Below are 18329 nucleotides of genomic sequence, written 5' to 3'. Positions count from 1 at the left end.
AATCCTCCAGCACCTGACCCATGGATATCGACATTTTAAATATTTCTGCCAGGGCTCCTGCAATTTCAACACTAGTCCTCTTCAAGGTCCGAGCGAATACCCTGTCAGGTCCTGGGTAAGACAGCAAGCACCTCCTCCTCTGTAATCTGTATAAGTTCCATGACCTCCCTACTTGTTTGCCTTGTTTCCATAGACTTCATTCCAGTTTCCTTAGTAAATACAGATGTAAAAAACCCATTTAATATTTCTCCCATTTCTTTTGGTTCCATCCATAGCTGACCACTCTGATCTTCAAGAGGACCAATTTTATCCCTCACTGTCCTTTTGCTCTTAACATACCTGTAGAAGCTCTTAGGATTATCCTTCACCCTGACTGCCAAAGCAACCTCATGTCTTCTTTTAGCCCTCCTGCTTTCTTTCATAAGTATTTTCTTACTCTTTTTATACTCAAGCATCTTATTTCCTCCCTGTTGCCTATACATGTTATACATCTCTCTCTTCTTTATCAGAGTTCGAATATCCCTCAAGAACCAAGATTCCTTATTCTTATTCATTTTGCCTTTAACCCTGAGAGGAAAATACAAACTCTGCACTCTCAAAATTTCTCCTTTGAAGGCCTCCCACTTACCAATCACATCCTTGCTAGAGAACAACCTGTCCCAATCTACACTTTTTAGATCCTTTCTCACTTCTTCAAATTTGGCCTTTTTCCAGTTTAGAACTTCAACCTGAGGACCAGATCTATCTTTATCCATGATAAAGTTGAAACTAATGGCGTTATGATCAATGGAACCAAAGTGTTCCTGTACACACACTTCTTTCGCCTGCCCTAACTCATTTCCTAATAGGAGATCTAATATTACATCTTCCCTAGTTGGTACATCTATATATTGATTTAGAAAACTTTCCTGAACACGTTTTACAAACTCTAACCCATCTAGACCTTTAACAGTATGGGAGTCCCAATCAATGTGTGGAAAATTAAAATCCCCTACAATCACAACTTTCTGTCTCCTGCAGTTGTCTGTTATGTCTCTGCAGATTTGCTCCTCCAATTCTCGCTGACTATTGGGTGGTCAATAATACAACCCTATTAATGTGTTCATACCTTTCCTGTTTCTCAGCTCCACCCATATAGCCCTCTAATCTGTCCTGCCAAAGCACTGCTGTAATATTTTCCCTGACTAGCAAAGCCACCTCCCCACCCTTCATCCCTCTGCCTCTATCATGTCTGAAACATCAGAACCCTGGAACATTGAGCTGCCAGTCCTGCTCCTCCTGTAGCCAAGTTTCAGTAATGGCTATGATGTCATAATTCCATGTGTCAATCCAGGCCCTCAGCTCATCTGCCTTTCCCCCAATACCCCTTGCATTGAAATATATACACCTCAGAAGATTATTACCACCACACAAAACCTTACTATTTGTGACTTTGCATGAACTACTAACATCATTTATTTTTACCCCTGTTCCACTATCTACTCTGGCACTCTGGTTCCCATCCCCCTGCAAATCTAGCTTAAACTCTCCCCAATAACACTAGCAAACCTCCCTGCAAGTATATTGGTCCCCTTGTAGTTCAGGTGTAACCCGTCTCTCTTGTACAGGTCCTACCTGCCCCAGAAGAGATCCCAACGATCTAGAAATCTGAAACCCGGCCCCCTACACCAGTTCCTCAGCCATGTGTTCAGCTGCCAGAGCATCCTGTTCTTACCCTCACTGGCACATGGCACGGTCAGCAATCTGGAGATTACTACCCTCGAGGTCCTGTTTTTCAACTTCCTACCAAGCTCTCTTACAGACTCACTCTTCAGGACCTCCTGACTCTTTCTACCTATGTCATTGGTATCGATGTGTACCACGACATCTGGCTGATCACCCTCCCACTTCAGAATGCTGTGCACGTGAGCAGAGACATCCTTGACACTGGCACCCGGGAGACAACAAACCATCTGGGAGTCTTTGTCACGACCACAGAATCTCCTGTCTGTAACCCTGACTATGGAGTCCCCTATCACTACCGCTCTCCTCTTCTTCCTCCCTCCCTCCTGCACTGCAGAACCAGACTCAGCGCCTGAGATCCGGCTGCTGCAGCTTGTCCCAGGTGAGCCAACCCCCTCAACAGTATCCAAATTGGTATACACGAGGAGATCTGCAGATGCTGGAAATTCAAGCAACACACACAAAATGCTGGTGGAAGGCAGCAGGCCAGCCAGCATTTATAGGGAGAAGCAATGTTGACATTTTGGGCCGAGACCCTTCATCAGGACCAAATCAGTATACCTGTTTTGGAGGGGAATGGCCACAGGGGAACCCTGCGCTACCTGCCCTTTCCCCTTCCCCTGCCTGACAGTAACCCAATTACCTGTGCCCTGTACCTTAGGTGTAACTACCTCCTGGAAGCTATTATCTATAAACTGCTCAGTCTCCTGAATGATCCGGGGGTCATCCAGCTCCTGCTCCAGTTCCCTAACGCGGTCTATTAGGAGCTGCAGCTGGATGCACTTCTTGCAGGTATCGTTGTCAGGGACGCCGGAGGCCTCCCTGACTTCCCACATCCTGCAAGAGGAGCATTCCAACATCCGGCTTGGCATATTCTCTAGTCTGAATTAAAAAAAAAGAAGAAAAACAGAAACTTACCAGAACCTATCCTCGCCTCTGCCTGTTTCTCGCCGAAGCCTGATTGAGCCAAAGCTGTCCCACTTCAACTCCAACGATGGCCACTGTATATGGCGATCTTTCTTTTAAACCTTGACATGTGACGTCACGCGCCTGCGCAGTCTAGCCTCATTTCCCCCAGCTGTTAAAGAAAAACGACCTTCTCTCTGTGATGCCTTCAGCCTTCCACTCTCAGCCTCCTGCTTTGATTGAAAAGCAATCGAAGTAGTTCACACACTTTGCCCTCCCATTCTGCAGTTCTTGGGAGTTCACCATTTACACAGCTCAACAGTAAAACAACTGCTGGCTTGGCCAGTCAAAAGAATATCTTCAGTTAATGTGCTCTAATAGTTAATAACTCATAAAAATAATGATTCTAGACACAGCCATTGCAAACAGTTCCACTTATTTTCAGTCACCCCATTTGTAGACAGCAGAATGGCCCAAAAAGATCTGAGGGACAGTTTGGGGCATCCTAAAATAATGCCTGGGTTAGTGGGAGCAGGCACACCACACCCTACACAGGCGACACCACTGGTGGCGAGACATTATTCTTTTATATTCAGGTGAGCATGTGGACACTGATCTTAACTAAAATATTTGTTGTGGAATAAAGCTGTAGGATGTTGGAATCCCTGTTTAAGATGTTCCAGTTCTGCATTTGAAATAATTACTGTATTATGGTCTAGTCATGTGATTATCTTCCCGCCGCCCCCCACCCCCCCCCCCAATCCCCCCCAATCCCCAGACCAACAGTAGAATTTCTTGTTCCTTCTACGCCATGCCAAGGCAGATTTAAATCATCCGTCTGACTTTGCTAGAGAGGTGTGGAGGTTAGAATTGATGTTAGGTGAACAGTTATATTGGGACAGTTAAAGGCAAAGTGTGTCATAGAGAAGGCTACTGTATATTTGTAAATTTTTGTACATATATGTTTGTTTTCATTTGTGTATTTGTAAATGCCTTTTTTCTTCATAACCTTTGGGCAGCTTTTGCACTTTTCTCATCTGGCACTAAATAAAACCCCTAGTTCTAACATGCTGTTGTGGCTTATCATCTGTTTTTTTTCCAACTGGTGACCCTTGTCCTGCACGCTTACCTGCACCTGAAAACAAAATATTACTAATACATGCAGTGCACAGCACAGGTAAACAGCTCACTGTCCTAGTAATGAGATGTCGGTGGTGAGAGAGTATTCATTTCTCACTCAGCCTGAGGAAGAAGCTGTTACCTAGTCTGGCAGTCAGTCTTGTTGCCCCTGTACCTCCTTCCTGATGGTAGTGGGTCAAAGAGATTGAGGGGTGGGTAGTGGGGATCCTCAACAATGCTTTGGGCCCTTCCGATACAATACTCATGGTAGATGTCACAAATGGGGGGAGGGAGACTTCAATGATGCTCCCAGCGGCTTTTACTACCCTCTGTGGGGACTTGCACTTTCCGTACCACACAATGATGCAGCCAGTCATGATACTCTCAATTCTGCTCCTGTAGGAAGTTGTTAGAATGGGGCAGGGAGCCTTACATGCCTCAGTCTCATCAGAAAATTAATTAATCCACCATGATTCTATCCTAACTAATTTGTGGTGGTTTTCCCATTATTGGTTCTAAATTCACAGCTACTATTTAAACTCTTTAGAAAATGCATTCATATATAAATTTTATGAGTTTTATTCATAACATTTGCTGAAGGAAACTTGTTCTTTGTCCCATCTCTCATTTGTATGTTTATATACACTTAAACCAATATGTTTTGCCTTATGATGAGTTTGGTTTGGAGGCTGTGTGTAAAATATTATAATATTATTGTATATTGGCCTTATTATTAATTGGAACCACTGTCTGCATGATTAGTGGGTGAATTGATATGTAAGATCCCTTGTGCTGAATGAGCCTCCAAGATTTCTCCCAGTTTGCAATATTTGTTAAATCTGTTGCAACCATACATTTGTCATGTTTAGGAGGAAAATGCAACTGTGTATTTACATTTATTATTAGCTGAAGTTCAATTCAGTTTTGTTAATGATTATGGCCACTTGAACTGAAGTTGGTTTGGAGAGACTGTTTGCCCTAGGAGATATTTTGTATAGCAGAATCCATTTCCAGCCAATACATTCGACAGTCATTGGTTCTGTGATTTGCAGAACTGTAATGTTGACTTGAATCTTTGAATGTATTTTATCCTGATAATCAGCATCCGACATTTTTGTGCATTTAATGTAATTATGCTCCCATTTCAAGAAAAGTAAATTGGGCCTATATTTCTTTATAAATACTTTTGAGAAAATAATGTTGTGAATCACTAAATTATAAAACATCTAATTTCATTTGATTTGTCAGCTCCCAAAAGCTTTAGTATATGGGCTGATCTCTGTGACTTAATTATGTGTTAGCATACATCTGCAAGTGAAGTGATAATCCTATCCACTTGTTCAGAAATTAAGGGATATCTGGCTTCAAAAAACAAATTTTCGTAATTAGATGGTTAACATTACAATGAAGGAATAGATTATTTCTTTGGATGTTGCAGTCTGCTGAAAGTACATTTTTAATTTATATTGCACCATAATTAAACAAAAATATTTTAAATTGATGATTTAATTTTATGATTTTCAAATAAAATCAGAATGTTGAAAATAAATAGTCAATCCTGACAATATCTTAATTGCACCTGTTTTTTGTTTCCTTTCATGGCTTGCATTCTTGTTAGGCATTAATCACTTTCAGTTTAGAAAATGGTACAAGGTAATGAAAAGCTGTTTGGATGAAAGTGAAAAGGAAGTGGAAGAGCAGGCAGCCAGGTAAGCACTCCACTATTTCTTTTAAAGAAAAATCATTTTTGCTAATGGATAAAAATTCAGATTTCTTAAAAACCCATTCTATATATGTCACATATTAAATGATTGTAACCATATGATAGGTTTGACCAAGATTAACTAAAAATGTAAATTTCTGATTAAAATTGAACACCTGTGCAGATGCTTTAGGTAGGATGAGAGTATGATCGACTTAAGTTTGATGAAGTGCTTATTAATGTTTTAATAGTTTGTGAGGAAAACATTCCACAGGGTATAGAAAACAAGAAGTTCTATAAACACATGCAGAATGTAAAGGACACTGGAATTGGGGCATGTCCTTGGAAGAGGATATATACCAAGAAATCTGCAGAAATTTAATTCTTGATCTGTTGAATTATTCAGTTTCCTCAGTTATAAACAAGTTTATAAATATTTACAGAAGTTTGTTCTAAAAAATTATATTTTTATCTACAATTTTTAGAATTTTCTTTCACAATAACTGAAGATTTCTGCACCCTATTCCTTCATTATTCTTCGATCAATTACTTACCAAGAAAGGTCTTAGAATCTATCAAAGGGATTAGGAGAATGCAATCAACCTGCAAGCAGCCTTGAGCATTTAAACCAATTCCATCCCAGTTATTATCAAACAAAAATTGAATTAATATCTATTTGTCATGACCAAATTAAACATTTAACAGACAAATGAATGCTTCTGAGTTGTAGTTAGAGAAGTAATATGGGATATAGTGCCTTTAAAGTGCACCATTTCCAAGGTTACAGCGGGACCTGCCTCCACCATTTATAGACAGTGCAGCTTCTAACTACACACTGAATAAAACTTGTGCTCATATTACCTATAATCTCTGGATTCCTGCCTGTGCTACACACCAGTGAAGAACGGGAACATTTGGCAGATAAGTGCATGGCTGAGGAACTGGTGTTAGGGGGCAGAGGTTCAGATTACTGGATCATTACGATCGCTTCTAGGGAAGGTATGACCTGTACAAAAGGGATGTCTTACACCTGAACCTGAGGGGAACCAGTATCCTTGTGGGCAGGTTTGCTAGAGCTGTTGGGGAGGGTTTAAACTAATCTGGCAGGAGGATGGGAACTGAAGTGATAGGACTGAGAATGGGGCAGGACAGAGGATGCACAGGAAAGGAATGGAGGGCTATGGGCTGAGTGCGGGCCAGTGGGACTAGGTGAGGGTAAGCGTCGGCACAGACTAAAAGGGCTGAGATGGCCTGTTTCTGTGCTGTAATTGTTATACGGGGCAGTTGTGAGACGTGTTGTGCAACGTGTTGTGAGACTGCTAGCAAGGACAGACTGATGATGGGGCAAAATGGCAGTCAACAGGATGATTTGCAATGTAAAAGGGGGACAAAACTGATAAAGCTGATGAATGCAGGTCTGAAGGTGTTATACTTGAATCCTCACAGAAGATGAAATAAGGTAGATGAACTTTTAGCACAGTTAGAGTTTGGCAGTGAGCATCACTGAATTGTGATGAAAGAAAATCAAAGCTGGGAGCTTAACATCCAGGGATTCACATTGTATTGAAAGGACAGGCAGGTAGGCAGAGGGGGTGGGGTGGCTCTGTTGATCAAAAAATGAAATCAAATCCTTAAAAATAAGACAGTTAAGTTCAGAAGAAGTAGAATAATTGTGCAGAGAGCTAAGAAATTGCAAGGGTAAAAAGACACTGATGGGAATTACTTATAGGCCTCCAAATGGTAGCAAAGAAGTGGGCTACAAATTACAATGGGAGAAAGAAAGTGCATACCAAAAGGGCAATGTTTCAATAGTCAAGGGGCTGTTGTCAACATGCAAGTAGATTGGGAAAATCAGGTTGATGCTGGATCCTGGGGGGTGGGGGGGGGGAAATGTGTGGAATGCCTACAAGATGGCTTTTTAGAGCAGCTCGTGGTTGAGCCCACTGGCTATTCTGGTGTGGGTGCTGTGCAGTGAACTGGAATTGATTATTGAGCTTAAGGTAAAGGAACCCTTAGGAGACAAGGATCATAATATGATAGAATTTATCCTGTATTTTGAGACGGAGAAGCTAAAGTCAAATGTATCAGTATTACAGTGGAGTAAAGGGAACTACAGAGGCATTAGAGAGGAGCTGACCAAAAGTTGATTGGAAAAGGATGCTAGAAGAGATGACGGCAGAGCAGCAATGGCTTCTGTTTCTAGGAGCAATTTGGAAGGTATAGGATAGATACATTCCAGACAAGAGAAAGTATTTTAAAACCACCAAACTCATTTCTGCATACCTTGACACTGTTTTATCCACCCTTATTCAATCCCTTCCCACCTACATTCGTGCCCACACTGTTCCAATTCCGACCTCACTCCTGAACGCTCTGCTCTCCGCTCCCTCTGCACCAATCCCAACCTCACTATAAGACCCGCTGATAAGGGGGGAGCTGTTGTTGTCTGGCGTACTGACCTCTACCTGGCTGAGGCACAGTGACAACTCTCTGATACCTCCTCTTTTTAACCCCTTGATCATGACCCCACTAAGGAGCACCAGGCTACTGTCTCCTATACCATCACAAACCTTATTAGCTCTGGGGATCCCCCATCCACTGCCACCAACCTCATAGTTCCCACACCCTGCACTTCCCGTTTCTACCTCCTACCCAAGATCCACAAACCTGCCTGTCCAGGAAGACCTATTGTCTCAGCTTGCTCCTGCCCCACAGAACTCATTTCTGCATTACTTGACATTGTTTTATCCCCCCTTGTTCAATCCCTTCCCACCTATGTTCATGACATTTCTCACGCTTTGAATTTTTTCAATGATTTTAAGTTCCCTGGCCTCCACCACCTTATTTTCACCATGGATGTCCAGTCCCTATATACCTCCATCCCCCACCAGGAAGGTTTCAAAGCTCTCTGCTTCTTTTTGGATACCAGAACTAACTAATTCCCCTCTACCACCACTCTCCTCCATCTAGTGGAATTAGTTCTTACTCTCAATATTCTCCTTTGGCTCCTCCCACTTCCTCCAAACCAAGGGTGTAGCCATGGGCACCCACATGGGTCCCAGCTCTGCCTGCCTTTTTGTTGGCTTTGTGGAACAGTCCATGTTCCAAGTCTATACGGGTATCCATCCCCCTCTTTTCCTTCGTTATATCAGCAACTGCATCGGCGCTGCCTCCTGCATGCATGCTGAGCTCGTCGACTTCATTAACTTTGCCTCCAACTTTCACCCTGCCCTCAAATTTACCTGGTCCATTTCTGACACCTCCCTCCCCTTTCTTGATCTTTCTGTCTCCATCTCTAGAGACGGCTTATCTACTGATATCTACCATAAGCCTAAAGACTCTCACAGCTACCTGGACTATTCCTCTTCCCACCCTGTCTCTTGCACAAATGCTGTCCCCTTCTCACAATTCCTCCATCTCCGCCGCATCTGTTCTCAGGATGAGGCTTTTCGTTCCAGGACGAAGGAGATGTCTTCCTTTTTTAAACAAAGGGGCTTCCCTTCTTCCAACTTCAACTCTGCTCTCAAATGCATCTCTCCCATTTCCTGTCCTCACCCCATCCGCCCACCACCCCACTCCGGTAGTGTTCCCCTTGTCCTCACCTACCACCAGACCAGCCTCTGGGTCCAACGTACAATTACAACGGGATCCCACTACCAAGCACATCTTTCCCTCCCCGCCTCTTTCTGCTTTCCACAAGTATCGCTTCCTACGCGACTCCCTTGTCCATTTGTCCCCCCATCCCTTCCCACCGATCTCCCTCCTGGCACTTATCCTTGTAAGTGGAACAAGTGCTACACCTGCCCTGACATGTCCTCCCTCACCAGCATTCAGAGCCCCAGACAGTCCTTCCAGGTGAGATGCCACTTCACCTGTGAGTCTGCTGGTGTGGTATACTGTGTCCGGTACTCCCGTTGTGGCCTTTTTTCTCCCGGTGAGACCCAACGCAGACTGGGAGACCGTTTCGCTGAACACCTATGCTCTGTCTGCCAGAGAAAGCAGGATCAGCCAGTGGCCACACATTTTAATTCCACGTCCCATTCCCATTCTGATATGTCTATCCATGGCCTCCTCTACTGTCAAGATGAAGCCACACTCAGGTTGGAGGAACAATACCTTATATACCGGCTGGGTAGCCTCCAACCTGATGGCATGAACATTGACTTCTCTAACTTCCGTTAATGCCCCTCCTCCCCTTCTTACCCCATCCCTGATATATTTAGTTTTTTTCCCCCTCCTTTTTTTGTTCGCTCTTTCTGCCCATCACTCTGCCTGTTCTCCATCTCCCTCTGGTGCTCCCCACCCCTTTTCTCCCTAGGACTCCTGTCCCATGATCCCTTCCCTTCTCCAGCCTCTGTATCCCTTTTGCCAATCACCTTTCTGGCTCTCAGCTTCAACCCACCCCCTCCGGTCTTCTCCTATCATTTTGCATTTTCCCCCTCCCCCTCCTACTTTCAAATCTCTTACTACCTTTCCTTTCAGTTAGTCCTGACGAAGGGTCTTGGCCCAAAACGTCGACAGTGCTTCTCTTTATAAATGCTGTCTGGCCTGCTGTGTTCCACCAGCATTTTGTGTGTGTTGCTCAATGTATTTTAAAGACAAGATGACACAACTATGGTTTACAAGGGAAGCCAAAGCCAGCATAAAAGCCTAAGGGAGAGCTTATAATAGAGCAAAAATTAGTGGGAAGTTTTTAAAAAACAACAGAAGGCAATAAAAAATGTCATAAAGAGCAAAAAGATGGAATACAAAGTTAAGATAGCCAACAATATTGAAAAGGATACCAAAAGTAGAAGAGAGGCAAGAGTAAATATTCGACTGCTGGAAAATGATGTTGGAGACTTAGTAATGGGGTGACAAGAAAAGGATGGATTTTGCATCATTGTGGAAAACACTAGCAGTGTGCCAGATGTTCAAGCGGGTCATTGGGCAGAACTAAGAGCAGTTGATATTATTAGAGAGAGGCACTTGGGAAGCTGAAAGGTCACCAGGACTAGATGGACAACACCTGGGGGTACTGAATGAGCTAGCTGAAGCAATTGTGGAGACAGTAGTAATGATCTTCCAAGAATCAATGGATTCCAGAATGGTTCCACAGGTCTGGAAACTTGCAAATGTCACTCCACCCTTCAAGAAAGGGGAGAAAGGAAATTATAGGCCAGTTAGTCTGACCTCAGTGGTTGTGAAGGTGTTGGAGCTGATTATTAAGGATATGGTTTTTGAGCACTTGAAGGCACCTGATAAAATAGGCCAACATCAGCATGGTCTCCCTAAGGAAAATCTTGCCTGACAGATCTGTTGGAATTCTTTGAATAAGTAACCAGTAGTTTGGACAGAGGAGAATCAGTGAATGTTGTGTACTTGGATTTTCAGAAGGCCAGACATGAGGCTGCTTAAGTTAAGAGCATATAGTATTACTGGAAAGATACTAGCATGAATAGGGCATTGACTGATTGGCAGGAAGCAAAGAATGGAAATGGAGGGAGTTTTTTTTTTTGTTGGCTGCTGGTGACTAGTGGTGTTCCACTGGGGTCTTTATTGCGACCACTTTTTATGATACATGTCAGTGATTTGGATGATGAAATTGATAGCCCTGTAGTGAGGTTTGAAGACGATACAAAATGGGTGGAGGGGCAGGTAGTGTTAATGAAACAGAGGTTCCAGGACTCGAATAGATTAAGAGAATGACGCATAACATTCACATCCAGCTTGAAGGCATTGATTACCATTGATAATTTTGTACTTTCTTTGCATAATGTCTTTTTTTTAAAAAGTATATTTGTATCAAAGTTCAAAGTAAATTGTATTATCAAAGTACATATATGTCACCATATGCAACCCTCAGATTCATTTTCCTGCAGGCATACTCAGGAAATCTACAGAATAGTAACTATAACGGGTTCAATGAAAGATCAACCAAAGTGCAGAAGACAACAGACTGTGTAAATGCAAATATAAATACTTGGCATAAGTAACAAAAACATGAGATAACAAGATAAAGAGTCCTTAAAGTGAGGTCACTGGTTGTGGGAACAGCACAATGGATGAGCAAGTGTGTGTAGTTACCCCCTTTTGTTCAAGAACTTGATGGTTGAGGGGTAGTAATTGTTCTTGGACTTAGTGATACAGGTCCTGAGGCTTTTGTACCTTCTGTCTGATGGCAGCAGCAATAAAAGAGCATGGCCTGGGTAGTAGGGATCTCTGATGATGGATTGTGTTTTTCTACAGCAGAGTTTCATACAGATGTGGTCAATGCTTGAGAGGGCTTTAGCCGTGATTTACTGGGCTGAATCCACTACCTTTTGTAGGATTTTTGGTTCGTCAACATTGGTGTTTCCATACCAGACTGTGATGAAGCCAGTCAGTAGACTCTCCACAACACATCTGTAGAAGTTTGTCAAAGTTTTAGATGTCATGCCAAATCTCCGCAGACTCCTAAGGAAGTAGAGGCACTGCCATGCTTTTTTCACAATTGCACTTGCCTGCTGGATCCAGAACAGATGCTTTGAAATTGTAACACCCAGGAATTTGAAGTTGCTAACCCTCTCCGCCTCTGATCCTCCGATGAGGACTGGGTGATGGACCTCCAGTTTCCCTCTTGTGAAGTCTACAGTCAGGTCTTGCTGACATTCAGTCAGAGGTTGTTGTTATGACTCTACTCAACAAAATTTCCAATCTCCCTCCTATATGCTAATTCATGACCACCTTTGATTCAGCTTATGACAGTGGGGTCATCAGCAAACTTGAATATGGTATTGGAGCTGTACTTAGCCACACAGTCATAAGTGTAAAGTGAGTAAAGCAAGGAGCTAAGCACACAGCCCTGTGTGCACCTTTGCTGATGGAGATTGTGGGGGAGATGTTGTTGCCAATATGAACTGACAGGGCTGTCAAGTGAGAAAATCCAGGATCCAATTGCACAAGGAAGTATGGTGGCCAAGGTCTTGGAGCTTATTGATTAGTTTTGAGGGAAAAATAGTATTGAATGCAGAGCTGTAGTCAGTGAAGAACATCCTGTTGTATGCATCTTTGCTGTCCCGATGTTCCAGGATTCAGTGAAGAGCCAATGAGATGGCATCTGCTGTGGACTTTTTGCTCCAGTAGGCAAATTGGAGAGAATCCAAGTCATCTCTCAGACAAGAGGTGATATGTTTCATCCACAGCCTCTCAAAACTTTTCATCACTGTGGATGTAAGTGCAACTGGGTGATAGTCACTGAGGCATGTCACCATGCTCTTCTTGGGCACCAGTATAATTGAAGACTGCTGAAATGAGAGGTTAAAGATCTCAGTGAACACACCAGCTAGTTGGCCAGCACTGGCCTTTAGTATGTGGCCAGGTACCCAGTCCGATCCCAATGCTTTCCTTGGATTCACCTTCCTGAAGGCAGCCCCACAAGTCAGCTTCAAATACAGAGATCAAAGGGTCATTGGGAGAAGTGGTGGTTCTTCCATGTTCTGGTGGTCAAAGCTTGCATAGAAGGCATTGAGCTCATCTGGAAACGAAGCCCTCCTGTCTCCCTGCCACAGCTGTTGTGTATCCCTCGTTGACTCAAGTTTGTTTGGATGCATATGTTCTTTCTTTCTTTTTCAATCTTTTTATTGAATTTCATATATAAAAAAAACATAACATAATAATGAATAGGTTATAAATGCATAAGACTTGAAATTGAATTAATAGTAGGATAACAATATCCTATTAAAATATCAACAGAAAAACATAGTACATTATCAATCAAGTCTATAATAATTATATGAAAAAAATAAGAATAATCGTCAAAAGAAAAAGAAAAAATTATAAAAATACAAGCAGAAAGTATATATTAAGAAAAAAAAACTAAACTAAATTAACATGGGCAATAATAACAGTTTATTTGTATATGATAGTGCCAAAAACTCTGGAACGCCATACCAGAACAAGAATAGACAGAGAGAAGGTCTGGGAGAGGTCAAATTAATTCATATGAAAATGTCGAATGAACGGTCCCCAAGTTTCTTCAAATTTAACTGATGAGTCAAAAATAGTGCTTCTAATTTTTTCCAAGCTCAGATAAGAAATAGTTTGAGAGAGCCACTGAAATGTGGTAGGAGGATTTACTTCTTTCCAATTTTGCAATATAGACCTTCTGGCCATTAATGTTACAAAAGCAATCATTCGTCTAATTGAAGGGGAAAACTGATTACCATCCTCATTTGGTATACCAAAAATTGCAGTAATAAAATGAGGTTGTAAATCGATATTCCAAATTGAGGAAATGGTAGCAAATATATCCTTCCAATAGTTATATAAGATGGGACATGACCAAAACATATGGGTCAATGAAGCCACATCTGAATGACATCTGTCACATTGAGGGTTAATATGAGAGTAGAATCGAGCAAGTTTATCTTTAGACATATGAGCTCTATGTACAATTTTAAATTGTATTAAAGCATGTTTAGCACATATAGAAGAAGAATTAACCATTTGTAAAATGTTTTCCCATTTTTCTATTGATATATTATATTGAAGTTCTTTTTCCCATTCTTGTTTAATTCTACCTGATATTTCTGGTTGTATCTTCATAATCATATTATAATTAAAAGCCACTAATCCCTTCTGATAGGGAATTAAGGTAAAAATCATACCTAAAAAGTCCATTGAAGTTGAATTGGGGAAGGATGGTAGAATTTTATGTAAAAAATTTCTAATTTGTAGATATCTAAAAAAGTTAGATTTAGGTAACTCAAATTTGTTGGAAAGTTGGTCGAAAGACATCAAACTACCTTCAAAGAAGAGATCACGAAAGCATTTTATACCTTTCCTTTTCCATATGCTTGATCTGTCAAAGAAGGTTTGAAAAAGAAAATTAAGCAAAATAGGGCTATCAAGAACAAAGTTTTTCAGAGTAAAAAATTTACGAAATTGAAACCAAATTCGTAATGTATGTTTGACAACAGGGTTGGATATCTGTTTATTGAATTTAACTAAATCGGCAGAAAGAGAAGAACCCAGAACGGAGAATAGAGAATATCCCTGTGCCTCATTGCATTCTAAATTTACCTACTGTGGGCACAATGGTGAATCCAAATCTGATTTCCAATAAATTAAGTTACGAATATTATTCGCCCAATAGTAAAATCTAAAGTTAGGTAGAGCTAAACCACCGTCTTTTTTAGATTTTTGTAATTGCCTTTTACTTAACCTAGGATTTTTATTTTGCCACACAAATGAAGAAATTTTTGAGTCAATGTTATCAAAAAAAGATTTAGGAATAAAGATTGGTAAAGCTTGAAATAAATATAAAAATTTCGGTAGAATCATCATTTTAATAGCATTAATCTGACCAACTAATGATAAGGATAAGGGAGACCATCTTGTAGTAAGTTGTTGAATTTGATAAAGCATAGGTAAAAAATTCAATGTAAATAAATCTTTATAATTCTTGGTAATTTTTATACCTAAATAGATAAAGTTATCATCAACAACTTTAAATGGTATCCTTTCATTCAATACAGTTTGCGCGTTTAAAGGGAATAAATCACTCTTATCCAAGCTTAGTTTATAACCAGAAAAACTACCAAATTGAGCCAACAAGGATAAAATAGCGGGAATAGACCTGTCAGGATCAGAAATATATAACAACAAGTCATCAGCATAAAGTGATAACTTGTATAATTTCTCATTGTGGGTAATACCAAAAATATTAGGAGATTCACGAATAGCAATGGCTAAAGGTTCTAATGCAATATTAAACAATAGAGGACTTAAGGGACAACCTTGTCTCGTACCACGAGATAATTGAAAAAAAGAAGATCTGTAATTATTTGTAAGAACAGAAGCAACAGGTTTATGATATATTAGTTTGATCCATGATATAAAATTAGGACTAATATTAAAGTATCTCAAAGTGTTAAATAAGTATACCCATTCAACTCTATCAAAAGCTTTTTCAGCATCTAGTGAAATAACACATTCTGGAATTGTGGGTGATGAAGTATAAATTATATTAATCAATTTTCTAATATTAAAAAAGGAATACAGATTCCTAATAAAACCAGTTTGGTCTTCTGAAATAATCTGTGATAGTACCTTTTCTAACCTAATAGCTAAAATTTTTGTAAGAATCTTAGAGTCTACATTTAATAGTGATATAGGGCGATAAGATGCACATAAAGTGAGATCCTTATCTTTTTTAAGAATTAGAGAGATAGTAGCTTCATAAAAAGACTGAGGTAATCTTTCTTAACAAATGCATCATTAAAAATTTCACGTAACCAAGGGGAAAGCAAAGAAGAAAAAGTTTTTAAAAATTCTATAATATAACCATCAGGACCAGGAGCTTTCCTTGAATTCCTTGATGAGATGGCCTCTCCTATTTCGGTCAAAGAGATAGGAGCATCAAACAAGCTACGATCTTCATCTGTCAGTTTGGGAATATTCAAATTGTTAAAAAAGTTATCCATCATGGACAGATCACCGTCAAATTCTGATTGATATAAAGATTTATAAAAATCTTGAAAAGTGTTATTGATTTCTTTATGATCAGTAGACAGATTGCCGTCTTGTTTACGAATTTTAATAATTTGTCGCTTAGTCGAGATTGCTTTTCATTGGTTAGCTAACAATTTGCCAGTTCGATCACTATGGATATAAAATTGAGCCCTGGTCCTAAGGATGCATATGTAAGTATATACATACACATACACAGTTTTGAATAAATGTCTAGCTCAGTATCCTGCAGCAATAAGTTCTGCACGACATAACTGAATTTGACAAAGAAAATCTGGGAAAGATTATCTAACTATAACCCACATGAGTCATTGAAGTACTATTTATCTTTTTGTTGATTTTGTGCATTTGAGTGCCTTCATTTCAGATTGATAAAGAAAACTTAGATCAGGAGATCGTAACATGTCCATGACTAAAACAAAAAGTGCTAAGATATGTGTTACACTTCACAGGTATCTGTGGAAATGTGAAAAACCACTCTTCTTTTCTGTAAAAGACCAAGCAGTAGTCTACAAAAGGAAGCGTAAGTGCATTTATTTCCTTGGTATTACTCATAGTCGTAAATGTTTTTTGTTTTGATTAAAATAAAGTTTTAAAAAATTCTCTCTCTTGGTTGCTTAAATACAAAGAATGTCAGGTTTTGTGCATCTGGATGAAGTGAGACTATACTTGTTCCAACTTTCCAGTGTTATGAATCCCGTAACTGGAGAACTTACCAGCAAAGATAGAGAGGTCAGTTGAAGTCTGATGTCACTATTTTCAAACGTTTTATTTGTAAAGGGACACAAAAGTAGGGTTAATACATACATTCAGATAGTGCACATTGTCAACATTCAATCTAAAGCGCGGGTATAGTAATCATCATCATTAAGAAGTGAGCTGTGCTGGTGTCTAGGGGTTAATAGATTGTCCGTTGGAAATATAAAAGTCACTCTGAAAGTCTGTGGGCCTCAGCCCTTTGAAAATCGCTGCATTTTGCGTGGGGCAACCGAGAGAGAGAGATTGGGGGGAGAAGAGAAAGAACTTGCCGAGTCTTGATGAATCTTCCGTGAAATCGGGGAAGCGTTGGTTTCCTCTCCCCGATGTTAGTTCCTGTGATTCCAGCCACAGATTCCAATCCCGGAATCTAATGCACGTGGCTTCCTTCAGAATGGCATCCCGCTGCTGCAGGATCGCTCTCTCGTGTCTTCTGGGTGCGTCTGAGGGGCTGTCCCCCTGAGACTCTCCTTTATACTTCCTCACGGGGTCCCAGGTGTCAATCAGGTTGGGATGATGCAATCTCTCTCTCAACCAGCCCACCTTGCCCGAGGGCTTTTCACGTGGTCTCCATGAGACAATAGTTGCTGGCATCTTATTCTGTATCCCTGGTGGGACGTGCAATTTTTCACGTTTCTCTCTCTCTCTCTCTCACTTCCTGGGTCTACTGACCCCCCCCCCCCCCTCAACGGGTGCTCTTGCGATTCTCACAAAGGAGGGGGCTGGGATCATAACACCAGCAACAGATATTCCCTATCCTAGAAAGGAAATGAAAGCAGAAGTGGCAGAAACATTTAGCAAGCCATTCATATGAAGGGACTCTTTAATCTTAAGAAGTAAATCAGATTTTCTTTCAACAGACACTACCCGGTAATCCCACATCCCATTCCCATTCTGATATGTCTATCCATGGCCTCCTCTACTGTCAACATGAACCCACACTCAGGTTGGAGGAACAACACCTTATATACCGGCTGGGTAGCCTCCGACCTGATGGCATGAACAATGACTTCACTAACTTCCGTTAATGCCCCTCCTTCCCTTCTTACCCCATCCCTGACATATTTGGTTGTTTGTTTTTTTTCTCTCTCTCTGCCCATCACCCTGCCCTTTCTCCATCTCCCTCTGGTGCTCCTTCCCCCCACTTCTTTCTCCCGAGGTCTCCCTTCCCATGATCCTTTCCCTTCTCCAGCTCTGTATCACTTTTGCCAATCACCTTTCCAACTCTTAGCTTCATCCCACCCCCTCTGGTCTTCTCCTATCATTTGGTATTTCCCCCTCTCCCCACTACTTTCAAATCTCTCCTTTCAGTCAGTCCTGATGAAGGGTCTCGGCCCGAAGTATTGACAGTGCTTCTCCCTATAGATGCTGCCTGGCCTGCTGCATTCCACCAGCATTTTGTGTGTGTTGTTTTTATCACAATCATATCTTCTTTTAGAAACATTTTTCAACTTGTTCATGAAGGAGAGTCTGATTTTTAGGTTTTACTTGCCAGGTACTGGTAGCTACTGAATATTTTGGCAAATGACTAATCTGAGTAGTGAGCATTGGTGCAGTAATACACCAAAGAAGGGTCCATAGCTGAATCTGACAACTTGAACCAACTTTCATAGGCTAGAATGTTTTGTTAGCA

General features: G+C 41.0%; 1 protein-coding gene across 2 annotated transcripts in view; it reads left to right on the top strand.

Annotated features, from left to right (window-relative positions):
* taf1b (TATA box binding protein (Tbp)-associated factor, RNA polymerase I, B) overlaps positions 1-18329 on the top strand; it is a 115235-nt gene that overhangs the window by 77875 nt on the left and 19031 nt on the right. For both annotated transcript variants that reach the window (XR_009514331.1, XM_059981905.1), the window contains exons 12-13: positions 5366-5456; positions 16393-16463. Coding sequence is in view for 1 of the 2 variants with exons in the window: in XM_059981905.1 (XP_059837888.1) it covers positions 5366-5456; positions 16393-16463 (162 nt within the window). In the remaining variant the exon portion in view is untranslated. The remainder of the gene's footprint in view (positions 1-5365; positions 5457-16392; positions 16464-18329) is intronic.

Source organism: Hypanus sabinus, chromosome 10 (assembly GCF_030144855.1).
Source record: "Hypanus sabinus isolate sHypSab1 chromosome 10, sHypSab1.hap1, whole genome shotgun sequence".
Classification (NCBI taxonomy): Eukaryota; Metazoa; Chordata; class Chondrichthyes; order Myliobatiformes; family Dasyatidae; genus Hypanus; species Hypanus sabinus.
Note: the sequence above shows the minus strand (reverse complement) of the source record. Positions and strands in the feature narration are given on the sequence as shown.